Source organism: Rhodnius prolixus, unplaced genomic scaffold (genome assembly GCF_049639745.1).
Source record: "Rhodnius prolixus isolate KJV_2025 unplaced genomic scaffold, Rpr scaffold_13, whole genome shotgun sequence".
Classification (NCBI taxonomy): domain Eukaryota; kingdom Metazoa; phylum Arthropoda; class Insecta; order Hemiptera; family Reduviidae; genus Rhodnius; species Rhodnius prolixus.
In genome coordinates this window covers 10,546,642-10,574,574 of record NW_027411583.1, presented here as the reverse complement: position 1 = coordinate 10,574,574, position 27,933 = coordinate 10,546,642, and the positions used below count along the sequence as shown (strand labels likewise).

The 27,933-nt window shown below is 33.6% G+C and overlaps 1 protein-coding gene and 1 long non-coding RNA gene across 17 annotated transcripts in view; one reads left to right on the top strand and one right to left on the bottom strand.

Moving 5' to 3' along the window:
* Positions 1-2,520: 2,520 nt before the first annotated feature.
* Positions 2,521-8,268, top strand: LOC141448138 (uncharacterized). Its single transcript, XR_012454893.1, has 2 exons — positions 2,521-2,660; positions 8,155-8,268. It is a non-coding gene; the product is annotated as an uncharacterized lncRNA (long non-coding RNA).
* The window catches only part of nAChRalpha4 (nicotinic acetylcholine receptor alpha4), a 204,102-nt gene continuing 184,073 nt past the window's right edge, over positions 7,905-27,933 (bottom strand). For all 16 annotated transcript variants that reach the window (XM_074116204.1, XM_074116205.1, XM_074116206.1 and 13 more), the window contains 5 exons: positions 27,186-27,322; positions 21,019-21,165; positions 14,501-14,641; positions 9,487-9,718; positions 7,905-8,350 (listed from right to left, as the gene is read on the bottom strand). In XM_074116204.1, coding sequence (XP_073972305.1) covers positions 8,156-8,350; positions 9,487-9,718; positions 14,501-14,641; positions 21,019-21,165; positions 27,186-27,322 — 852 coding nt within the window. In that variant the 3' untranslated portion in view covers positions 7,905-8,155. The remainder of the gene's footprint in view (positions 8,351-9,486; positions 9,719-14,500; positions 14,642-21,018; positions 21,166-27,185; positions 27,323-27,933) is intronic.

Genomic DNA, 27,933 nt, shown 5'->3' with positions numbered 1-27,933 from the left:
TATCTTTTATATAATTTACTTGAACACTTACTTTTTTTTTTATCTTATTTTTATATTAAAGACGCAACTTTACTTTATTAATACCAAATGTTCAATTATTCGTGTATTTAATAAAATAAATATAAGTTGACTCAATAAAATTAAATCTAATTCCGTAAAAACATTAACTCTACAGTGCAAATAAGTCAGAACAAGTCATCAATTTTTTTGAATTATTATTAATCAATGTGTACTTTTAGTACTTCTTTGTAGAATAAAATATATATATATTTATTTTAAATTAAGCTCTAAGAAATTTCTATTGAGTTATGATGACTTCAAAATTCAATAACCAAAAAAATGAAGATTAATATTTATCATTTTCAACATCAAATTAGATGAAATTCACAAACCATAAACTATAATAGACACTAATGGTTCTCATCTTTTGATAAAAACAAATTAATACTTTAAATTTGTAAAGAAATAAAGATGGATTGTTTTGCTGATATATTTTTGGAATTTAATGAATTATGAGAGAAAAATCGATGTACATTATATTAATAAACTCGGAGGTGACAAATATTGCATCATAGTTTCATCCTAAAGGTAGGTGTAAGTTATACTACAGCTGGATTTTTTTTTTTAAGTTTATTATAAAGAATGCGTGGCTTGATTTACTGAAATTGTCAAATGAAGCTCATATTGATTTGGTTCTATACTTAAGGCTGTTAAGCATGTTTAAGTGCTTAAGACTAAGTTGCAAATATTTGAGGTAACAACAAGCACAGATTTCTCAGGCGGACTGTGCTGTTGCATGAGAAGCCAAAACTGAGCAACAGAAATAGTTGCCAAGACCTAGTTGACTGTGAAAGAAGGGTCTGCTAGAAAGACTTTAAAGACCTTATAATGTGAAATACCCCACCACTGCTCCGCACAGAGGTAACAATCAATTTCTTGCTTGTTCTTGGCCCAAATCAATATGGTGTACCGCCAATTATCTCACTAAATTTCCATCCAAAAGAAGAGAAATTATTGTAAACTTCAGTCTTTTCATTGCCAAGTTTTTGTTCTTTGTACTAATTTTATGCCGACTAATGTATCAGTTGATATTAATTACCTTATTCAAAATGCAATTTGAACAACCAATTTGAAATGTTAATATTTGAATCATTTCGTTTTCCCTCGGATAAAACTTGCTGTCATCAGAAAAGATTAACAGTACATGTCCATATTTGTTGCAACATTGAAATGTACGAGTAAATTAAAGCGAACTATAGCCTTGAAAATTCCAAAAGAAGCTAGTCAGGAATAAATTACTATCTATGATTTGATTTGCTCTTGTATCCCAAAATTCCCTTGATAGTACTGTTTTGATATGTTCCCTTTGGGCACTGTGAATCAAAATGTTACTATTTAAACGAGCAATTCGATACCAGCGGGACTGATCAAGAAGTAAAATTTGAACAATCAATATAATTAATTTCGAACTAATCATTCACTAGCCTAATCAAACTTTCAAGTTTTCGTAAAATCAAACTTGTAGCTTGTATTACCGGCAGTACTGCCCTCATCAAGATAACTGCAAAAATATGCATTCATGAAAAGACAATACATCCTCCAAAGAATAAAAAAACTTTAAAATTACATACTATCATAAAGTTATTAATTTTGTAGCGCGTTAAAAGTACGGTATATGAACGAAAGCAACTTTAAAGAAAAGATAAAAATTATTACGCCCCCTACAGTAAAGTATTCTAGCATCCAAAATATTATAAAGTTCACTAATATGCGCTAGACGTGAGGGTCACATTCTGCAGTTTAAGCACACTCAACAACAACCGATAAAGATAAAATAAATTGAATCTTACCTCAAGCGTTCAACAATAATACGGATTTGAAGTCCAGTATTTAGCCTATGCGCGTTTAAGTCATAGTAAAGGATTCAGATTTCTATAACAGATTGCAAAATATTCTTCAAATTGCTTCATAAATAAAATAAATAAAGAAATTAACTCAATAAACGATGCTGTCAGAACGAAGAAGTGAGAACCATTGACTACGTACGTGATAACCTAACATTAATATAACCATACTAATTTACAATAATAATCATCTGTTTAGTAATCATAACAAAATTAAAATCAACATCATATTTAAAATTTACACAATCTAACAATTATTGTTTTAATTTTTTTTTTTTTATAATATATAACTTAATATTTATTATTTTATATTATTTGGTACCCAATTTTTTTTTTTTCTTTTTAAGATTATGCAACCTTATTTACAAAGTTCACGATTCTTTTACAAAGTGAAATTATGAGCATTATTATTTATATACAAAAAGTAGAAAACAAAAAATTTACAAAGATATAACAATCTTTAACTGGCTTAAGTGTCATCGCCATATAAAACATTAAGATCAGTTTTATTTCCACGACCAATTTGGCAGTGAAAAATAAAGATGAATAGTTAAAAAAAAAAAAAAAGAACGGACAATTTTTGTCAAATATCTTTCGTTTTATAGTACAGATTTAAACATCCAATATGAAGAGGAAATGCAAGTATCGCTATTACCATGGGGCCTAAGCATCTATGTTATTTTGGTTCAGAAACTGTCTTAAAATCAACATGTACAATTTACAAGGCCATAGACAAAGACACCCTTGATAAACATGGTGAGAAAATATGGGGATTTACATATGTAGCACTTAGTGGATCTCTACCAGTTTGGATAGGACTCTTGTGTGACGGCAGACCTCGGCAGTGCTCCTAGATAAGAGCTCGGTGCTAATAGGGAAAGAACCCAAGGATCTTTTGTGCCTAAACTCCCTGTGGCACTACTCCCAACAAACCGAGCAGAATTTTGGATGATCGTAGGCCTCTTGTAAGGCCGTTGCAGACTTAGGCTGGAAACATAGTGGAGCGGCGAGCAAAGCGGCTAAAACAAACACAAGTTAACACATGGGACCGCGCATAGTGGGGAGCAAAGCGAAGATAGAGCAACGCTATCTATAGAGTGTTTGTTTTCGCCGCTTTGCTCGCCGCTCCACTGTTTCCAACCTTAGAAAATACATGCATCGCGTAAGACCAAACAGATGATAATCTCTAGTAGGTGTTGACTGGAAAAAAAAGAAAAAAAAAAAAAAAGAAGGCTCTGCATATGTTAGGAATAATTCAGAGTACGTTCATTTTTAGGAGAAGAATACTCAAACCTTCGTAGGAATTTGATGCGGATGATATATAAATTACTCAACAAAAAAAAAAAAAATGTCCTTGTTCTCTAAAATTTCATTTCACCCTGAACATTTGCTATCGAATACAACTCCAAAATGAAAAACTCCAAGTAGAAATATTGGCCCCATGGCAGTCTTGATAGTATGTACCTAAGCACCTCGAACTACCAATCTTAAGATTGGCCCACCCAAAATTAGGATAGGCTAATAACACAAGGCTAGGCACTACCTTAATTGGGCTCCCCTCAATAGATTACAATTCCCTAAAGGTAAAAGTTTTACAGAAATTAATGTCAGAATGATTACTCAAGGGATTCCTTGTACTATCGTATCTACTACTAAGACAGGAACTGCCTTATTGATGTGACAAGTTCCTTTACAAATAATACTTTAAAAAAAATCTGGCAGTGACAAATAAAAACTGATCTGAACATTAAAGAGGTCTACAATTTCTTTAGGATGAGGCCGCTTTTGGAAAGCCTTTCGAAAGAAAAGGCTTATTCACAATTAACCTTAATAGGATGAATTAGAATTTCCCCAAAACTTGGTCCTTTTCTTTTTCAAACTTTTTTTTTTCCTGATTTTTTTGAAAAATAGTATTTTACAAAAACATTATTTATACTTTCATTAACAATTCAAAAAATAAATTACAATATATATATATTGCTAAAAAAATGTACATACTCGTATTACCTAATTTATCTTTTTTTGCTTTTCCTATTAGAGCCAATAAATATAAAAGAAACAAATCTTTCAACAAATCTTTGGTTTTCTGTTTTCTTTTTGAGTTCACAACCATTTTTTTTTCTTCTACCTCTTCTTTTAGAACTTTAATTACTTTCTATTTACACAAATTATATTTTATATAATTATTTTTTCATTTTATAAATTCACAATAACTAACGTTGAAATTAATATTGTTTTCTTTAATATCCTTCCGTACAAATATCTATATATTTATTAATTTTATTTCTGTAGGTTATTTGTGCCTTAACAATTATTACAGATATTACTTATTTATCGCTATTACGTTTACTTAGCACCAATAACAGTTATTAAAAAAAAAAAAATCGCCGCTACTTATTTTATTGCGTGATATTTCTAAAAAGAAGGAAAATAATATTAAATAATTCAAAATTAAACAATAAAAATTAAAGTTGACTAAATTTGGAAGCATCCTACATCTGAGAATATATAGCTGGAAGAAAATTTGTATTGTTGCTCCAATATTAGAAAAACTTATTATTTTTTGTAAAAAAAAGGACATTTTCATTTGTTTTTCACCTGATGGGTGAAAACAAACACAGAAGCCCATAGAAACATTCGGAGATTTAAATTATTCTTTTTTTTTAATTAATTTATTGCAACGAGATCTGAATTTCATAAATGGTAAAAAGTGAAGTGAAGGTAATTGCCTATATTTTCAGGCGTGCTTTACGTCCAACTACCTAATTAGGATTTCGTGGACGGAGGCGACTAGCAAACATACTTTATTGTTAAATGCTTTTTCTTTACATTAAATAAAATCCTAGGCCTAGTCCGGGAATCGAATACAGTACCAAAACTTCTTAGCTTTGCGGGTGTATCGTCTTTAATCGCTCGGCTACCATGGCGTTGTTAAAATGAATAAAAGAGATGAATTTTATTTTTCTGGTATAAATTTCTTGCTTATGGGGTTCTATTTTGTTTGTTTGTTTTGTTCTTATAGATTTCAACCATGTAAAGTACTGCTTTCACCGCACACCATAAACTATTGCCAACAGAGATGAGATGTTTTGCTACAAATTTTGCTTTAGGGTAGTCATAAAACAAGCTCTAGCTCACCATCACTCACACAAACTCACATAATAGTATGCGCAGGACTGGTCCATCCACATAAACTATAAAACATCATTTGATTGATCTATAGATAAACTAGAAGCACTATAATTGATATGTAATGGATGAGAAAATAAACAATAAATTAAGCCAAATAAATTAACTTCAATAAAATCGAGTAATGCCGATCAATTCGGGCGAATCAAATGAATTGGATGTGATGGTGGCGTTCAAGTAGAGAGAAATAATTAAAAAGTTGAGAAAATATGGTTCTTTATTTAATATGCACTCGAGTAAGGGTGTAGATTAGATTAGATTGCTTTAAACAGGCGGTTCCACCAAAAAGGGGAAGGAACGCAGGCAATCCAAAATGGTTCCCATTGTTCCCCGCCCACCCCTCATCTCATGAGATACCGGGGTTTAAAAACAACAAATCCGGCTAAAGGTTACCAAACGCCAATATAATAAACTAATAAAGTTGTAACAGGACACTAGGGAGCATGGCGACTCAATAGCCCAGTGCACTGAATAAATCTAGAAAGTTCTGGTAAAGATTACCAGATGCCACAATTTCCGGTAGGGGAACATTTACCCTACCGAAGACGAGGAATCTAGTTTTGAGTAGGGTGTAAGGAAAGTTACCCTCTTGTCTTAAGGAGATGGCCAAAAAGAGACATAGGCGTTGAGCCCTCCGCAATGAAGAAAAAAGATACAGAATGTTTAACTGAAGAAATGAAGTAAGAGATAGTAGTAGGCATAACTCTGAAGAAAGATCTGAACGATAATGGAACTGAGAATTGCTTGGAACTTGCAAGTATTTTTTGTACATGGGAAACGCCAGGATAAATATTCTGATCATAAGTAGCTGTCACATACAACATCTTCTGCAGAACATATAGAATGTAGTCCGGGGGAATTCCCCTTTGAAGCCGACGATAAAAAAGAAAGAAACCTGAAGAAGTTGCAAAAGCATTACAGAGAATCGCAATACCTTTATAATAAAGTAATACAGAAACCGTAAATAACTCCCTCAAAGGGCTGCTCATATAATTGTTATAAATTTGAATTTAGTTGGATTAATCGGGCAACATTTAAAGTCTTTAAACCATTTCATCACCTTTAAAACATTTCAGAGAAACACTTACTGAGCAAAACATTTGCTTGTTGCAGCAAGGCGTTTGAGTCAAACGAAACTAACTTTAAATTTATTCAATACGATTCACTTAAACGATTCATACTTTTAAGATGCAGCTTCTGAAAAAATATAATCCAACAAATTGTATAATCGTTTACAAGAAAACCTGATTAAAAAATTTATTTATTGCATCTTGAAGGGGTTTTGGTTAATTTTTAGACATTATCACAGATGTGAGTTGCCTTGAATAGAATTATTGTTTGCCTGCACCTTTAAACTAAATCAACAAAAAAAAAAAAAAAACAATAGTTCCTCAACCAGCAGCTGACCCTTAGATTTTCTCTTCCTAGGAGCTTCTTACAGCTCACTGTCCGGTGATGGACAGTGTTGTCTGTAACGAGAGAACACTGTCCGGAGGCCGGCAGTGCACTGGAAAAAGCTCCGGGCGCTAATGACCTCAGCTGTTGATGCGCAAAAAAAAAAAAAAAAAAAAAAAAATAGTTCCTCAATTATTTTACGGATGCAAATCAAGGAAGAACTACTATCATTCCCCCCCCCCCCGACATCGAAAGAAAATATTTCTAAATTTTACAATATTTGGCAAGATTTACTCTTTTTTTTTTCTTCATGTTATTATTAATTTCCCGTTACAAATACTATAATAAAATATATTTATTTTTTTTAAATATATATTCCAAAATTTTTATGTACAAATGAACGTATAAGTTGGAGCACATTTTACATCACACTGAAAAGCGAATGCTGAAAATATACAGCATATCTTTATTTTATTTATGCAAATTTTTGTATATTTATTTCTTTTTTAGTGATACTTATATATTATTTCAATTTCTGAACGGAAAATATAGAAGGGTGACACACAAGAAATCAGAAAAACTTAATTTTTTATTAATTTGAGTTTTGAATACGGGGAACATTTGAAGAAATTACAAGAAACTTAAATGACATACTGGGTGGGTGGGTGGTGGATTGCAGAGTGAACTTTTGGCACTAGCAAGCATCTCTGCCAGACTCCTGGATCTATGTTCTCTCCTTCCCACTTTCCGGGAGAGGTAGAGTAGATTAGATTAAATTAGGGCGGCCTCAAGGCCTACGCCACCGCGACTCCTATGGATCTATTGTGGCTCCCCGGCTTTAGAGCTCACCCTCCAGAACCGTCCGCTTAATCAGACTATAAACCTCCTTAAATCTCTCCAGAATTCCCCTTAAATTGGAAAAACTATTCTTCCCAAATATGATCCAATGGCGAGAAGTGGGGGGGGGGGAAAGAGGCAATGGTAATTTCCGCTTCCCCATTCTCTATTAGTGACTCCCCTAGAGAGCCTGGGTCCATTACTGAACTAATTTAGGGTGAGTAATATCACTTACACGTAGTCCCTATAAGAAGGTCAGATGAACCCTAAAGTATTACATTACCCGTATTATTTGAAGCCCTCTATGATTTTTTCGAGGAACTAATAAAACATTATTAATATAAATAGTTCCATATTTTTTTTAGAAACAAAACTAAATGCTCAAACATTTAATGTCACCATTTTACATTTTCTTCATAAATTCTTTCTACTTCTTCCTTTAAATATAAACATTATTTACTTTTTTTATTTACCCTTATTTAAAAAAAACTTTTAAGCTTATACAAAATCGTGTACAATTCATCGTACATACATACATTACAAAGTAGACAATCTATTATGGCTTTCAAAATGTCCCGAGCTGTATAAATTCTTTCTTTAAACAAATAAAAATTATAAACCTAAATTAATTCAGAGCTCTTACATATTTTTTTTTTTTGTTATAAGATTTGTTTTTAAATTGTTATAAATTTAGTTTTTATGCAAGCAAGGGAATCTATCTCTTCTTCGTCGTCAACAACAACATCATCATCATCATTATTATTCTTATAAAAAATTAGAAATTAGATTATTATTTTCTTTCAACAACAAATTATTATTATTTTGGCAGATTAATTTGGCGGTGGACATCTTACAACCGTAGTGGAAGCAAATTCAGAAAATTTCTTATCAATTGGTATACGATCATCGTAGAGGGTAGGCGCCTGGAGTATGATGCCTGCAGTGCCCACCAGTACGGCCAGTGTGAATATCCAAAGGAATAAACGATCTAACACCATGGCCACATACTTCCAATCTTCTTTGACCTAGAAGAAAATAAATTGCATTAATAAAAAAAAAAAAAACCTGCATTTTAGGGGCTAGTATTTAAAAGATGGAATTGCTAGAAATGAAAATTGAGGATAATGACTAAAAAAGAATTGATCTATTTTTCTAGCACTTTTTCATTAACCATTTCCATGTCACAATCACCAATTAACATTATTTTTTTGGTTAAAAAAGCACGCGTCTGAGGTTATTCCCGTTGCAGCAGTTATGCTAAATGGTTCGTAATTGATATTTCATGTATACAATAAAAAATAAACAATTTTAAGCGGAAAGAAATACGCTCATTAGAAAATCTAAAGCCGCAATATAGCGTGCTTGGAGGTAATTAAGTGCTCTGACGTAGAGTATAGGTGCTTCATAAGAACCACATCTGTTACAGTTACTGATGAACAGCTGTAGCTAACTGAAAATTAAAAGACAATTACAAGAAGTATAAATGAATAAATGTAACCTCAACATCTTTTCAACGTATAATTACTTAGTTGCAAATAGAATTCATAATTTTCATAAAGTTTTAAAGTATAAAGTCGGCGCGGCGGAGTTCTCAAATTCAATGATTTTATATAATAAATAACACCTGCTTACTTTATAATACACTCGTATTCAACAAATATTACGGGCTAGTCTATCATTCGTTTAAAACATCCTTTTTTCTCTCCTAATATTAAAACTGTCCGGTAGGACAGTTGTATAAGGGTTGATCGTCAAAAACTGCACGAAAAAGCGTAACGTTGAAAAACACCCAACTTTGACTTTTATAAAAGAGATAAAAATACGAGTATACATACATTGCATAAGCTTCTAAAATCGGTTAAGGAATTTTAAAAAGCACCGAGGCATTTCGTAAAATGCCAAGCACATTCTGCAGGTAGTATATTTTTTTAAAGAAAAGTATTTCGCTTCGACGGTTATAAGCGTTGCTTTATAAGTAGGAGATCCCGCGTAAAGCTACTTTTTAATTACAAGGAAAAACTGTTTACTATTAACACTAACAAAAAGTATGTGCTTCTGTCTCCCGTCCAAGATACCTAATAGGTAGTTAGATGTTAAATCACGCCTGAAAAAAAAAATAGGCGATTACTAAGTATTTTTTTAAATACCATATTTGATTTACCTTTGTTGAATCCTCCTGCATTTTTGTGTGTTCAGCAATGAATCTAACACCAAAGCAAGATTTGTGCATATTCGGTGGACATCTGGAATGTGAGAATGCTGGACTTCTGAGAATGGGCGGCGGAGATTTACAGTCTGATAAAGTCACCTCCTCGGTGTCCTGCGAGACCAAGGATGGCCCATGGATTTGACAACTGCCGCCGAAACTTGGCAGTGTTTCAGCACCGCATAGACTGGAAATGGAAAAAATTAATTAATTAAAAGGATCCTTTGGGGATGTTGGATTAAAATAATGAATTTATTCTTTAATATATGTCGCTTCAATAGAGAAACCAAATGAATTACTTCTTTCCCAAAACCCGAAATGGGAAAAATATCTTCAATATTGAAAAAAAGAAGAGAAAAATCAATCCTTCCCCCCAAAAAATCAGATATCTTACTCCCATACTCGAAATGCTAGTAAGAGAAAGTCAACTTAAACATTTCAACCTAACCTCAAAAATGATCCGAAACTAATTTCCCCAAAAACTAATTCAAATAAAAGCATTTTATTTACTATGTTAACAGAAAATCGTAGGTAATATTTTTCGAAAATAAACATATCCTACAAATTTCTTAAATTAGATTTACCCTGGCATAAATTCCTAAATAAAAGTTTTAGAACACGAGAGCCATAAGAATGCAAAGTTTTAAGAAAATCATTGCATTTTCGATAAAATGTTTATTAAAAAAAGTGAAAATTCAAGTTAAGCAGTCATTCCAAATCAATTTTTCCAATGGTAGAATTTTTAATAAACACGGAAATTTATTAACACCACTAACATTATTAACATTACCAACTATTTTAAAGATAAACTATAGGAATACAAAAATAATAAATAATAATCTAGTATTCACCAAATTTTTATTATGAAACATGAAGAAAGCAAGGAAAAACGAATCATTTCCCATAGCTGGAAGCGAGTTTTCATAAGTTATTCAGTTACCTTCACTACATTGTTTTTCCCTCACTATATTGGTCTAAGATAAACGAATTTCCATTTTCCAAAGCTTTTATTTTCTCTTCCAGTAGTTCAATAGTTGCTACAAATTTTCGAAATTGGCTATGTAAAAAACAAAATAAGTAAGTAAATAAAGCGTGAATTTTTATTGTATATGCTTACTTTTTTAACTTAATCTTGAAACTTATAAGGCGACAAAAAGTAAGTTTATAGTTTTGTAGTTGTATTAAAGCGTACTTGAGAATAAATAAAGATTAATTTATAAGCCCCCTGTGTTTATTTTACCTAAATGTCACTAGTTTGTAAGAGCACGATATGGCAGTGTGGAAGGATATTATACTCTGTTTTGGTTACAATCACGTGACTTCAATGGCAGTTGTTGCTGCTGCTTTCTTGATATTATTCTATAATAAATGAATTTAACATTTACTTAACTTAGTTCATAATCCTCAGAAGTTCTGAGTTATGATGCATGGTTAAACGTTGTGACGTTTTGTACTAAGACTATTTTCATGTTAAATAATTTAAGTTCATTCAATTATTTTACCAAATGCTGCGAACTCTCCTACAATTAATTTTAAATTTTTAACATTGAAGAATTGGCGGCTGCTATGTTTTTTAGACACTTCCAGTTACGCTACTTGTGGTTGGTAGGATAAAGCCTCATCTTACGTCTCATAATGGACAAAGCCCGTGATTCCAGGACGTCCTTTTTGAGAGAGGGAGAGAGTTTTTTATTAATAATGTGTGGGCGTCCAGGTGAAGCGGTACCCGTAGATTATTACTTACATAGATTAAAGGACGTTGGTTATAATACTGAAGTGAAATCAAACAGTCGGCTAATTGATCAATATTACGATAACAATAGTACTTTGGTCAATCGAAGTCTAATTATCGTAAAATTATCGTAAATCAATCAATTCACAGAAAAATATTGTCTTTGACGCATTTTGAATGGTTTTCATATGAATGGCTCATATTAGGGAAATCTTCATTATTAGGGAAATTAGGGAAAAGTTCATTATTTAGAAACGAGGTCCGTTATTTTTATTTTATCTTTTTAATGTACCCTAATAAAAGCAAGAATAATGACAGCATCTTCTGTGTGAAGATTTATCTTTAGTTTCTTTGGAGTATAAAGTTTATCGAGCCAATATAAGGGAGAATCACAACAAGCTAGTAATTTAGGTAGAGGTTTGAAGAAGAAGAAGAAGAAGAAGAAGAAGAAGAAGAGATAAACTTTGCACTTTACATAATGTTGGCTAATTTTGTTAAATGTTTACCATCTTATTAGAAGAAGAGTATTTCAGTTCTTCCTCTAACACTTAATTCTTAGGAGATATAACACAATTTACAACAAGACAATACAATACTTCTAAAGACAATGTGTCTAACAACGCTGTATCTGCAAAAAACAATGCAATGTAAACAGAATTTCATAATGTTTTCAATAGCAAGGCACATAGACAGCGTCAGAAGGGTAGGTTGGGGCAGCCGTATCCCTCCCAACCATCAGAGCCTAGACAAATTAATAATGAAAGAAATGCGTTTATATATAGCTAGAATAATAATTAAAATCTCTTGACTTATATTAAATGAAGTGAATAGGAATGGCCTCTGGCAATATGCGATTAAATTTACACCTGGAAACATACTCTTAAGACAACACAGCCCTATGGCACTAATAAATGTACACTACTTTTTAAATTGCACCACTAAAGTAAATGAAGGCTTCATTGAAACTTCGACAGTACCTTTACAAACCCAACCAGTGAATTCAGCTCTGTACGTACATGCCAACAACAATATTTCCTGTCGTTCAGTACGTTTGTTTGACGATGCTATCGAAATGCTGTTTAGGTAATTCAAGAACTTCTCTCAGATTCCTAGTTGGGCATTGTGGTGTCCCAGATATCTCTGCATAATAGGACTCATTCCAGATTTTTTTTTTTTAAAAAAAGAGATTTGTTCTGTTAGTTTCCTTCCCTGTGAGCTCTATAAACAAAAAAATCAAGCTTCCCCCTTCTTTGGAAGATGATGGACGCCTATCGCAACAATTAAGTTTTATCCTGGCGAGATCTGTGAACATGAAATCTTTCTGAGTCTCCCAGGGTGGAGGAAATGTCTTTCTTCTGTGGATATTGATTGTCTAATTTTGATCTACTGAACGAATTTTCTAAATTAAAAAACAAGTTTTTTATGATAGTTGTTCCATCATTTGGTTATTATCTCTCAAAAGGTACAAATGAGTAAATTTCAGCATCATCTCTATCTTTTCTTGCTATTTCGCTGACTCATAATATAAACAAATATAAATCGCTGGCACCTCTTTTCCGAGAATACTTTGGCATATTTCGGGAAATATAAACTTCTTCCATCGAAAGTACGTCTTCACTTCAAAGGGTTTTTAAGTTTTTTGGGACTTTCTTTAAACGATGTGTACAAAGCAAAGGGCACTTCTAGAAGAGAAGGTTGATTTCTCTCTAAAAAATAAGTAATTTCAGTAAAACATATGGTTTTGTGTCCTTCACATAATAAAGTAGGGGTTGAATGTAATTTATAAATTTGATGAAAATTCCCACAACTGGATGGTTATTAATCTTTTTAAGTTACTTGAATGTGACTCCCAGCAATTTTCAACAACTCGAGAATATATAAATGAATAAAAATTTTCTATTCACTTCTCACAAATAGTCACTGTGACGGAGAAACGCCAAGAATGTGTGCATCAACCGAAAGTAAAATATTTTAATATGTAATAATGTTTAAGCTGGCACGTAACTAAAGGGCAACAGAAAGCGAACTTGGGGGCGGGAATAATTTCTATTCCACACTGGGACAACAATACGTACCAAGGAGCTTTTAACATACTTCTCTTGGAATATTCATTAAGATAATGTAAATACATCCAGAATTCCTGGAGGACGCCCCCTCCTTTTTCTGTTTTTTCTCTTTGTTTTATAAATAAACACAAACAAGGGTTCACGTTATAATTTTTTCACAAGAGAAAGAACGGGACCAAATTTTGAACTACGAATTGAGAGCAAAACAAACTAAATTAAAGAATAAATAATGTAGGAGTTTAACAAGAAGGAAGTTTTTCTTTTTTTATCCTCTCACCTGAGGACCCGGAAATGTTGCAAATTATTGATTTTTCCGGAAATGCATTTTTAAGATCCTATAAGTACGAAAATTGCATTTTTTTTCTTCTTCTTATTTACAAACTGTTCTGAATGTGTGTATAGTTGGTTTGGTGGAACTCGAGAACGGAAAATAACAGAAATTATAAATTTACTGATTTGGTTTAGTTTCCACAGGGTGGGTCGTCCCGACAATAAGCTCAAGTTAATCAAACTTAGTGCGTAGTGCTATTATGAGAGTCCTTCTAGATCAGTGATGGCGAACCTATGACACGCATGTCAGTGCTCATTTTTGGTGACACGCATCTTCAAAGAAAAAAAAAATTCACAATTCAAATATTTGTCCCTCATTATTAATTTATCGTATTAATAATACGATATCAATGAAATATGTCTCTAAATGTAAACCATTGTATAAATATTTCTATTTTTTTTTTTTTTAGCCTTTACTTTTGTGATGTGTGACACGCCACGAAAATTATGTTACGATTTTTCAAAAATTTTGACACACCGAGCTCAAAAGTTTCGCCATCACTGTTCTAGATGCTTGTGGAGGGCCGTTTGTCTCGTATGTATTCTATTGTACTATATAAAGGCTACTTATTAGCAGTCATTACGTGAATAGGACATTTCTGCCACTTCAAGTCTTCTAAAAAAAGAAGGACCGATTTAGAAGAGCATGTTTTATTAGCCGGCAGAACAGCTGTCTCTAAAACGTAGCGCGTTCTATTTGTTTTTCTTGAAACAAAATAAAATATAGGAAAAACCAAAAGCTTACAAAAGAATATAATGATAAATAAACAGTACTCACTCACAAAAAGGAAGCTTAGATAATGAAGAATATTGACTAGAACAAAAATAAAGTTGGCTCTACCTGTCAGGAGATAACCTTTCCTTAGAGGTGCACACTGGGCTGTCTAAATGACCTGCGCCTCCTCTGTACGGAAAGTAGGACGATAATTCCGTCTTACCTTGGCGACTGGTTCTCATCATTAGAGGGCCGCCTCTGTTGAACCTGAAACAGGTAATAAAAAGGAGAATAAAGATTTTTTGTCTTCTTTGTTTTCACTTACTCTTCACTAAGTTAAAAGAAGGTATAGTTATTTATGTACAATTTTCAATTTTGACTTTACACCAGAAAATATGCGCGTTTTGAGGGGCCCCCTGAATTTTACAGATTGGTCTCTCTCTCTCTCTCTCTCTAAATAATGAACTTTGGGACTAAGTTTCCTAATTTAATGAAAATCGGATGACTAGTTTTTTTTTTTTTTTACTTTAAGATGAAGAGGAAACCATGCAAGTTTTTTGGAGAAGTTATAGGAGAAGCGGTGGAAGTCTGCAGTTAGGGAGAACCACCTCTGGTGCCTGTCTTCGCACCCAAGGGGTTATATACGTTATCTTTGGTACCTTGAGACCAAAGGAGATTATAGCGCAGAAGGAACTGGTAGGGAAAGCCCTCAACCTTCTTAGAATGGGAGGTTTCATCCACTAGACTTAAGGGAAGACACAATAAGCCTCTGGTGGCTGCGGTGCCGTGGGGCATGGGTCCCGTCCCGCCGTTCTAATCTAAATCTAAGAGGTTGTACTTTTTACTCCAACCCTCAACTAGAAAGGAAGCTTTCAACGATCGCCGCAGCCTTAGACGGAGAAAAGGCTACTTACTTCGTGTGGAAACTCCATTAGACTGGACTCGTACCATTGATCTTGAACAGCCTCAACACCGCTTTTATTAAGAAAAGGAAAACGGAACCCAAATAAAGAAATTACAAAGGGAAAGGTATAGTTACTTTTGTCACCTCGGAGTGGCTGTGACTATAGACTTCATAAGGACTGGAGAAGTTCCTGAATGTACTACAGTACATGAAATCAGGACGTTCTGATTTATCACCCCAGTTTGGGGATAACTAACCTAGAGCCCTTGAGCAGATTATGTCAAAAGAAGGAGAAATGGGCTATCGAATTTCCTGCTAGTTACATTGCTACCGCTATCTTTAGCACTTCGAGATCAGAGGAGATGAAATATTTCACAAAAACGAAAGGATTCATGGCCCTTTTGTAAAAGAGGACCCTATAAGACTTACGAAGGGGGTGGTCCCAATAGGTCTTTTATCGTTGCTATGTCTACGGAAAAAAGACCCATTCCAATTTGCAATCTAATAACTTTCGCGAACAAGGTACAAACTCTACATCATTATAATACTCCACAAGTTTTGTACAGTGCACCACTTCTCAGTAGATCTTACACGTTGATGAATCGTGCTTAATACAGGCATAGGCCTGAAGTACGCCTAATGGTGGTGGGGGCTGGTGCTGTGGCGGAGGTTTGCTAAGCTCCAAAGTAATGACACTCATCAACTATCTACTGCACGCTTCTATGTTTGCGCTACTGACAAACCGAGATACCACAACCAGGCGTTCCTTTCTCCTCTCGAGTGTTATTCTGTGTACTTCACTTCAGAAAACAATTTCTTTAGTATCTAGAATTTTACCAAAAGCCAGAGGGAATGGGCTTCAACTACAATAATATTACCTTTGTTTTACTTATTACCTAAATATATATACTGCAAAAAGGATAGGAGCAAAAGTAAGGTTCATCACATAACTTTTTTATACTCAGTCCCAAACTTTTAACAAACTTGAAGTAATTCAAGAATTGAGCAGGTTCTTTTTTTGAAACCATAATGTACAAAAAAAAATCTTCCATCCATTGAGAAATGGTGACAATTTGGGAAAGTAGAACCATCACTAACAATGGATGATTACCAACGGCAGCACGCGTCCTAATCAAAATAAAAGTCCAATTTATAGGCACCAGAACTTGAATCAAAACGTATCTATAAAAAATTAGGCAGAAAAAGTTCTCCTAGAGAGAATGAATGCTTTAATTTGTCTCCCATCATAAACCGACTGCTTAAAAAAAAAAAAAAGAAGAAGATAACTACTGATGTTAGCATGGAATTGTTGACTCACAAATAATTTCAGGTAATGAAAAACGATGGGTCTATATTTTAAAAAGTGAACCTAATTAGGTAATTAAACAAATCATTTGCTAATTATGAAGAGAAAACTAACTCACCAGACTTTAGTTATACTCTAGTAATAGGTCTCGGTATAATTGAAGACTTAAGGTGTCTTTTCTTTTAACAAGAAACTCCACTAAAACATGCAGAACTTCTGTGCAGGTCGCAAGCGGAAGTTACGTGGTGCAAAAATATTAAGGTCAAAGGCAGCCCGTCGTAGAAAGTAACATTGGTAGATCTATCCTGTAATGCCCTGCCTTAAGACGAGCCTTTAATAAATAGATTTCGAGCAAGAACTGAGAACTAGACAAACTGACCTCTTACCTCTCTCGTACAAGAAAGTAATAGTATTAAGAACACAGCAACTACGATTAGTAAAATTCAGTTTCTACAAAAAATTTAACAGCTGTGATTATATTATGTGTTATCAGAAAAAAATTCCGCGTTTTTCTTTTCATATATATTTTTGTTTTAACTCAGAAATATTAGATTATCTCCAGAGCACAATAGGACAAGACACAAACATGGCAAAACAAATTTTACAATTTGTCATAACTAAATCATTTTAGAAAACAAAAGGGATGAATGAGAATTATTCTTGTGTTTACAATGAAATACTGTTACCTTCCACACTGTTATCCCGTTTGTTTATTCCAAAAAGAATTAGAAAATAAATTAATAAAAAAAAAGTTGAAAATAAAAACTAAAGAGAAACAGAAACAAAAAAAGATTTACAAATATGTAAATTTGAAAAAATAAAAGTGTTAATTGACTTGGTTGTATGCACCAGAAAAACAAATATGGTGGAAATTAATTCATATAAATTCGCCGCACAGCACAATGTTTTTTTCTTAATTTTCATCGGAAATTCAGGAATTGTGGGGTTCCCTGAGGAAGAAGAAAATATTTCTGTTTTTCTCAGTCTCTCTCTCTGTACATATATACACCTATGTATATATGGTTCCATTCATGGCCAGCCCTAAAAGAGCAGATAGTTCCAAGATGATAAATCATACAGATGCCTCCAGAAGGGAGAGAGGTCCTATACTAAGATGTTGGTGAAACGCAAACATGTAGATTTTCACACAGCGCCATTGTATGGATGTAGGCTGTTCATGAGGAAAATTCGCCGGGAAGGACCCAAAACGACAGGCTGATCCGATACGAATAAAAGACAAAGTTTACCTTCGGTGAAGTTCGAAAGCGTTCGGCCTTTTTTAAAAATCATTCTTATACCTACTCGAATGCTTAGTTACCGATATCTTACTAGATCATAGAGTTTAGTGTTAATTACCAAGATATATATAACGGAAAAGCCAACATATATAATTCCAGAAGAGAACAGAGTATTCCAGAATAGAATCGTAGAACATCCTTTTTCACACTCACAATATATATACTCTTATACTCCCTCACTTAGGTAAACTATACCTCAAGACCTCTCAGTATTCGATTTCCTAAGAGGCCGGATGAAAACTATAAAAACTACCCGAGCTACACACAAAATTGCATGTGGCAAAGAACGATTGTTGGATTTATGTTCGAAGAAAGAAGAAGATTTTGAAAGATATTTGACATACAATACTTTTTGGCTAAGCTAGAATATCATGAATTCAATTAAGGATATATTGGCATTTACAATGTCGTATTTAGTTAAGTAATATAACAATAAAGATGGGGTAGGGTGGCGATATTTTATTTTAAGAACGAATTCGACAACCCAATCTGGAAGAATTTTAATGTAGGTTATTACATTTTTTATGGCAAATGATTCCAGAGATTCCCCACTAAATCTGCTGTGTTGGCGATAGAATGCGATACCCAGCAGTCTTGTGGGACTTCCCAGGAATGCAATATCTGCAGTTCTGCAGAAAGTAAATTGTATAGCCAAAGTATTTAGCTGATACACTTTGCAGTAATATAACTCTAGATAAACTTTGATTCAGACCTCACACTTACACAGATTTAATTGCCAAACTAAACTATAAACTAATAGTTAAGTTTGCTAATAGTAAGCTGGTTAAACAGAGATAATATTGCCATGGCTTCTTCATTAAACTACAGATCAAAGGTGACGAAGTAAATCTAAGTAATAATGAACATGCAGAATTAGTTAGATAAATGTAATATACTGTAATCAATTCATTATAATAAAATGCTACCGAAACGCATCTGTGACGCTTACGTTTCCTTTTTTACACAATTATAATATGCAGAACGTATTTTAGGCGTTTTACTTGTATATCATTACAAAACTTTGCAACAATCGATTAGGACCAAATCTGGCACATTTTCTTCAGGAAAGAAAGTAAAAATGTGGTTTGGAATCCTCACAGGACCTTCAAAAAGGTTTAGGGAAGAGATTAGCTCAGCGGTTTGCTTACTGGATTCCCAAGCGGAGATGCCGGGTTCGAATCCAGCATCTCTCCCTCGAAGCTTCTTACAGGCTCACTGTCCAGTTATAATATTCAATATATATAAGTCCAATATTGTCTGAATTAGAGAGAATACTATCCAAAGGGCAGGGAAATGCACTGAATTAAGCTTCGGGCACCAATGACCTCAGATGTTGACGCGTCTTAAAATTGGAAAAAAAGTGTACCTACTTTCACCTGGAGCGTAGCGTAGATGGAATTTTCCAGGAAAAATATTGCAAATACAAGAACTATAAGTGAACAATGCGTGGAAATTAAAGAAAACCGTTAGTGCGGTTTTTCTAGAAAAACTGAAAGAAAAAAGACAAAAAAAAGGTTCAGTAAAATTTGTACTTTCGAAGGATTTATGTCCATCACAATGGTACTGACAGATTCCCTAGAAGTGCAAAGTATAAAGATTGAGCTTCCTGTGACGTTTCCTTTTTAGAGCTAGTTTCACACATACACATGCATAATTTTCCAAAAGCAACTTTCTTCCGCTCAGAGGTCCCCCCCACCATTTATAATGAAAACTTACAATCTAAATTTAAATCGATCGCGTACTTCCCTACAACTAGGCGTAAGATAAAGTAAAAAATAAAAATAAAAAATAGGGCGATAAATTGAAGTAGAAAGCTGGCGATAATGGTGATTTGTTGGGGTTGTGAATGTTTTAGAAGACGGCCAACTCCTTGTCCCACAGCGCTGCTGACTAAACACAAAACTTTTCCACCAATAGAAACACCTCAGGGGCAAATTTTCTCACCCAGAAAATCCACAAACTTTCCACAAACTTCTCTTGTTTTAATGTTCAGAAATCAACTTCTATTTTCATACTTTCAACGTTAAAAAATAGTACTTACTTGAGTCGCCAATTTATACAAAACTGTTTCTTTAATCGTAGGAGTTGATTAAAAATTCTGATCAGATGTCAATAAAAGAGACCATTAACAGAAGTTTATTATAACACAACCAACAGAAATTACTTAAGAATTTATTCTAAGCAAGAAATAACAACTAAATATGTGAAAAAAAGTACAAATATTCAAGAGAAGATAGACGTGGCAAGCTGCTATTGGTTTTTAGGAACAGGGTAAGAAGGGATTTGACGAACATAGCGGCACTAAATTCCTAAAAGAAGAAGCAGGAATGAGCGAAGAAATGGAACATTGAAGTCAGCAGACAATAAAGTCCTCTGGAAGGCAAAAGGTAAGGTTGCATATACATAGAAGTACCTTTAGGAAAATCGTTTTGAATTGTATGATACGATTAAGGGCTACCAAAATCCTATGGCAACCCCAAATATTAATTAATGTATAAGAGTTGATCGTCAAAAAGTGCACGAAAAAGCGTAACGTTGAAAATCACCCAACTTTGATAATTTTTTTCTCTTTTTCTATAAAAGATAAAATTCACAAATTTCCTTTAAAATATAGGGCAAATCCTCCTTTATCACTGTATTTTTATTGCAACAACTTAGATTAAATAGATTTCGAGAAAAAAGTTGCCGAAAATGAGCAAAAACAGCATTTTCAGAAAATGTTCTTGTTACCTTTTTTGTAATAAACAACGTAGCGCCTAAACGCGTGGACCGATTTTCATGAAAGAGGTGTCTTTCGATTTGGAATTCTATGTAGATGTGCCTTTTGGGGGTCTCAACGCTGTACATCGAATGGGGGAGGAGTTAGCCCCTATTTATTTGAGGCTCCCTCCAAAATTATTATAACTAATAACTCTGTAGTAAATCATAGCTCGACTTTGATAAAATTTAGCAGGATGAAACGGTTAGGGCTCCCCTATGTACCATTAAAGCGACGTTCTGCTCTTACACCTATTAAGGAAAAGTATGACAATAATTTAAATTATCACCGCGTGATCCTATTTTCATGAATGAATGGTCATTTATTTCGAAATTTTAGATATTATTAAATAAATAAAAAGAACTCCAAATATTGGACCTGTTCGTTTCAAACTGGTACTGTGGTCGTCTCATGACCAACAGCCTAGGCAGGATATGAATGAATACTCTCTTCACCCAGGGCGCCATCTTATGAGTCTGCGGCGATCTGAAATGTACATTTAGCACCACCACTGTCACGCAGATACTGTAACAAAATTGAACACAAATTTGAATTTCAATTTAAAAAAAATTTTTATACAAATATATTCAGGTTTTCAGGCTGCCGTGCCTATATACTCTCCACAACATATTAATATTTACATTGGTTAATAAGTCGAACTTAATACTAAGGCAAAAAATTGTAAAAAAAACCTTACTACATACAGTTAATTAGAGCAAGATATGTTTAAACCTCTATGCAAGGTATTTTCTATAATTAAGAGAACTTAAGTTATAGTCAACAATACTCTGTGTACAGGAAGTTACAAAGTTTTCCGTAGCGCTGTAGATAAATGTAGACACGCTATAAACATCAAGTGCCTACATGTACGATGTGTAGTCTATGGGTGTCCATCGGGGATATGACCCAACCAGCCTTAAGCATTTATTTAGGACTCTTTGTAACTTCCCGTAATTGGTGCAACAAGTATAGGGAACACAAATTAAAATATATGATAACAAAGGAGTGTATCATAACCTTGAAGTTTGGAAATCATATCCATCTATAAAACATATTATATTTATGGAATAAACTTTAATATAATTTTTCAAAATAAAAGCTTGATTAATTCAGGATAGGTAATTGAAACAAAATATCTTTAGACATGATAACCAACTGATTTACTACTGATGAATCTTTAGTTCTCTGAAAATAATTTAATTTTTTTTTATATGTATACTTTAAGTTTACATAAGTGAATAACTCTGGTTAACACTTACTCTCATTGTATGATTTTTTTTTTTAAGACCATAGTTAATCTAAAGGAGAGTTTCCACCCTAGAAACGAATATTTTAAAGAAATCTTACTCAAATTAAAGGTTACTAGATCTAGGAGCATAAAAAACTTCTTAATACGAGTATATTAGAGATGCAGTCAATAGACTAGACTTCCTAGAAGCTTCTAACAGCTCACTGTCCGGGTGATGGACAGTGTAACATATATTTCATAACACTTCCTTCAAATTTGGTTTTTAACTTGAATGATACTTTAGAGGGGGAAGCATCACTCCCATAATTCGATTGATTATTTGATTTGAAAAGATTTTTTTATAGCTTGTATTCATAAAAAGATGAAGGTGTACATTTTTAATAATTTTATTTGTACTGTTCGTAAGGAGGTTATTATTTGGTTGTCAAATGAACGATTAATACCCTATAAAAGCGTTATTACCTAATTTTAATTCTTAACCATTCTTATTCTGGGGGTGTCCAAAAATAGCAGTTATATTTGAAAAGTCAATGAAATTCTCAACACATAATAAATACAAACTATTTCGATAAGACAAAGTTGACGGTAGTACAACTTAATTACTAAAACAGGTCACGGAGAAAGCCCGAAAACTTAGCCAGAACTTTGTTGAGTAGAATCTCCCAAAGTATAGTGTACTACGTACGGGGGTCCGGGAGACCACACTAGGATAGTGGCCAACAGAATCTCTTTGATCATCAGATGATATTAAGGATGTTTGGAGGTGTAGTTTTAGCATAAACTTATTTAAAAAAAAAAAAAATAAGACATACATGAAATCCTTAGCCCTAAATATAATTTGGAGACCATATTTTTAGCTTTGTTGATTATGTTAGTACGATTAAAAAAAAAGGATTGTTTGGAAAACTCTGATGAAAAACGATTAATCCTGGGTACACATACGAGGTGTGTTCGAAAAGTAACGGGAATTTTCGTTTTTTGAAAAAAATATTTATTTATTCATCTACATTAATATTGTCGCCTTCAAAGTAGTCCCCTTCGCATACAATACACTTGTGCCAGCGCTTTTTCCAATCCTCGAAACACTTCTGAAACTCGATCTTTGTGATAGCTTTCAGCTCTTTCAGCGATTCGCTTTTAATTTCATCTATGCTTGTAAAACGACGGCCTTTTAATGTTCTCTTTATGTTTGGAAATAGAAAAAAGTCACATGGAGCCATGTCTGGCGAATATGGAGGCTGGGGCATCGTTAAAGTTTTGTTTTTGGCCAAAAATTCACGAACAAGCAATGAAGTGTGAGCAGGTGCATTATCGTGGTGCAAAATCCATGAATTGTTTTGCCACAAATCCGGGCGTTTTTTTCGGATTGCTTCACGCAAACGGCGTTGAACTTGTAGGTAGTACTCCTTATTTTGACCTTGTGGCAAGAATTCATGATGCACTATGCCATTAAAATCGAAGAACACAGTGAGCATAACCTTCACATTCGACCGCACTTGTCGAGCCTTTTTCGGTCTTGGCGATCCAGAATGCCTCCACTGGGACGATTGAGCCTTAGTTTCGACATCATATCCGTAAACCCATGTTTCGTCACCTGTTATAACACGTTTCAGTAGATCCGCATCGTTGTCGACTTCATTGAGTGACTCTTGAGCAACTTCCATTCTCCGCTGTTTTTGTTCGAAATTCAACAATTTTGGAACAAATTTTGCTGCCACACGTTTCATACCCAAAACATCCGAAAAAATTTCATGGCATGAGCCAATTGATATGGCAACATCAGCGACTTCTCTGATTGTGATTCGGCGATCGTTCATAACCATTTCTTTCACTTTTTTCACGTTTTCATCGGTTGTTGATGTGCTTGGACGTCCAGGTCGTTCGTCATCTTCAACGTTTTCGCGGCCATCTTGGAAACGCTTATACCACTCGTAAATCCTTGTTTTACTCATAGCAGACTCACCATATGCCTTTATTAACATTTCACACACTTTACTACACTTTATTTCATTTTTTACGCAAAATTTAATACAAATTCTTTGATCCATTTTTTTTAACAAACAAAAATCGCCAAGCTCGAAAAACACGTCTAACCTTAACGGCTGCCACTTAAGAAGTAAACAATGAATATTACTGAAAATTTTATCGTACTTCAGTGGCATGTGTACCAACATAATAAAAAAAAAAATTTTACAATCAGACTCTCCAGACCCGCGAAATTTAAAAATTCCCGTTACTTTTTGAACACACCTCGTATATTACGCTTGTTTACAAGAGTTTCATTTTTTTTTCAGGGAAATCTGATAAAAAGCTCTTCTAAGGGAAGGGTGTAAGTTTGACTCTAAAGTACCATTAACGTATGATGGTACTATTAAGCAGGGTTATTTTTGGGTAGAATTTGAAGAAAATTCCACCTACTTTACTCAACGGATTTTTCACTTTTCTATAATGTTTTCGACAACTTTTTTTTTTTTTAGATTGTAATGAATACCTTATCTTGCACCTTGTCGGGACTTAATAAAGCGATTATTTGTATTTTATTATTATAGCCTAAGAAAATATTTAAATATGCAGAAGTACGAAACCGTTTCGGGGTACAATAAACATGAGTTTTACGAATGATAAAATAAAAAAATAATTCGTTCTACAATTGTGGTGGAAGACCCCCAAACTATTAAACTATTATTTGAATAATATTCCCAAGAAAATTAATTTTTTAAAACTATTGTGTGAAGGGATGGGGAAGCGGGCGCTCTCTCTCTCTCTCTAAAGAGCCATTTCAGTGCGATGTACGCTTTTACCAACTGGATAATGTTAGAAAGAATTTTTTTTTTTACCATTCATGAATTTGTAGATGAGGTTAGCTCCTCATCCCAGCGACTCCTAAGTCGTTGTCTGCGTGTGTAGACACATAAGGTGATTTTTTCCCCCCCTCCAATACCCATTCAAGACTTTTGTTGCATCTCTACATATGTCAGGGAATGCTGTCAACGAAACATGACTTGCTCATTCACTAAAGAGATGAAATTTATTTTATTTTTTGAATGGTCTTGTGTAACAATCTTCCACCAGGTGAGACAGATATTTGTCAAGAGATGATAGGCAACAGGTGAAATGGGAAAACAGCACATACACACCCAAAAACCTCCAGTTTATACCTCGAATCATCCGCGACGTCATGTATAATAGATCCGTTTTCATCTTATTCCTTTCAATATCCTATTTTCACATACCCCCCCCAATTAAAAAATAAATTCGTGAACACACTCACACGAGTACCATTCTTGGAGGTTCTTTCTTACGTACTTTCTGAAACTCAGAATTTTAAAATATATATTTAATTCATTCTAAACTTATCGAAAGATTGATTAATTTACAAAAGATTAATTCAGATTGATTAATTATTAAGAGAGTGTCAAAGAAATTAATGAACTGGAGTTTGAACTTCTTCCTCATCCTGTTTCTCCAGACCTCGCTCCTTCTAAATAAATACAATCAATTCCAACATTTGATAATTTGACCAGGTTCTGCCTGGGGGCACGCCAATAAGGTTTTTGGTCTTAAATTGGTCAAACAGAATAACTTTTTTTTTTAGCTGAATTCAATTTTTCAGTTTTTTGAGAATTCCAGATTGGATTGTCCTAACTCAGGGATCGGCAACCTATTTTAAGATAAGAGCTATTTCTCCATAAATAATTTTAATAAATCTTACCAAGAGCCGCAAGGATGATAGTGTAAAGAACTCTGTAGATCATTTCTATTCACATATTATTATTTTATGATATTCAATAACATTTAAATGTTTTATATATTTATTTTCACATATTGCAAAGTAAATAAACGAAACGGCACTGCACGTGTTGTGTCAGTGTGAGGGGCTTGTACGGCTAAGGATGTTACTTCTCGGGGAGGAAAAACCAAGGCCTGAGAGCTTTACCCAGGAGCCACACTCCAGAATTAAGAGTCTGATTAGGCGGACGGGTCTGCAGGGCAAGCTCTAAAGTCGAGGAGCCACAATAGATCCAAAGGGATCGCGGTGGCGTAGGCCTTGAGGCCGCCCTAATTTAATCTATCTATCTAAAGTAAACAAATAAATAAAACTAAACCTGAGTTTGAATGAAAATGGTCCAAAGTCCTATATATTACGTACCGTATTTTAATATAATTCTATTCAATTTCAAACCAATCACATTTAAAATTCTTTTTGAAAAAATATCTTTACTTTAATAAATGAAATTTTCATTCGCTTCAATAAAATTGAAATATACAATATATTTCGGACAGGCTGAAGAGCCACCAAATTTGGATAAAAGAGCCGCATGCGGCTCGCGAGCCGCGGGTTGCCGACCCCTGTTCTAACTTAATGCGTTATATTTTTGGTGATCGATATGTTATAAAATTTTTTGAATATTTTGTGGTAACAAATATATATTATTATCACAAAAGGTATTTTGTACGGATAGAAATGTATGTATAATGTAAAACCCACCTTAATTGTGGAGTTGGGTTATATTGATGGAATGTTGGCCACAACATCCTCCATTCCAGGGAACTAATCTTGCTGACATGTACCCTCCCTGTCACAATCCGAGGGTGGACAAATTAATCCTGGCATATCAGCTGGACCAGGATCGCATGCTTTATGTATGTTACCAACATTAGACAAACTCTCTCACACACACAGAGAGAGAGAGAGAGAGGTACCCCTTCCAAAATGGTTCATAATGTAGACGAACATCGAAATATATGTACAACTCGTTAATCTACTTAGCAATCAACACTTTCTCTTCAATATTTATAATTTTTTCCTGCTAATTGTAGAATGATTTTCTCTTTTATTTAAAAAAAAAAAAAACATACAAGTCTTTATTTTATCGCAATTTACAGAAATAACAATCGATCAATCGATTTTCTTCAAACGTGGAATTTTACTGATTCTTTAATCGAATTAATATAAAAAACAGATAACGATGCCACTCATTATTCCTATAAATGACATTCTAGAGGGATGCTCTCCCCAAAAACTGTTTTTTCTTGAAACTCGACAATTTTTAACAACTAACTTATTTTATCTTCATTTAATCCTCAATATTTCACAAAATGACACATTAATGGGAAGCGTCTTTATCTTAAAATTTAACAACCATCTGAAGGCTGTGAATTGTCCAGATTACTTTACATCTCCAAGGCAGTAAGTGGGAATATTTTGAGCATGACAAGAATTTTTCCAGCAATTTTTGACAAAAAAAAGTTCAAGTAAAGAATGTTGTAAAATTGAAATAAAAAATGATTTTACCTGATGGAGACAAGTATCATGGCGAAGATGAGATACTTGCCGAGTAAAGGCACCACCAGGGACGTAGGCGGAATGATCTCCACTACCAGCAGGAAGAACACATGAAGACTGATCAAAATTGATATGGACAGCGTCACCTTAAACAAATACTTGAAATTATTATAGTGGTTGTAACTAGTGAGAAATTAGTCACCTACTTAGGAATAAGTTTCTCATCCAATTAGAAGGAAAAGGTATTTCGGGTGAATGTAGTTAAATAAGAAAGCGAAATATGAGTCGACTCTAAGGACCATCTCCGAAAAAAGATTATATTATTATACGTATGTAGGTAAGGGCTACATGCTAAATTTCTTTAAATTTGTACTAAATGAAAAAGATATCTGATCTGCCATAATATGCAACTCTACGCTGCGATACAAAATTTGAACAAAAATATCAAAAAGATGAAAAAATAACTGCCAATTTCATAATTTGTATTTTTTTTTATTATGCCGAGCTTTCGACTTAGGGACTAGGTCATCTTCAGAGGTAATTTACAATGTACTGTTTTACATCAATTAAAAGTAGGTGTGTCTCATGGACGGGCTCGAACGCGGGAGATATAGTGTGTTTTTTAGAAATTTAAATATTTACACTATAGAATTTAATGAAAACCAAATGAAAATATTTTTAAACAACGCTACGAACACTTCTTAAACAATACTTTAAAAACCCTGTACTTAATCTGTTTTTAAAAAGTCAAATTGAA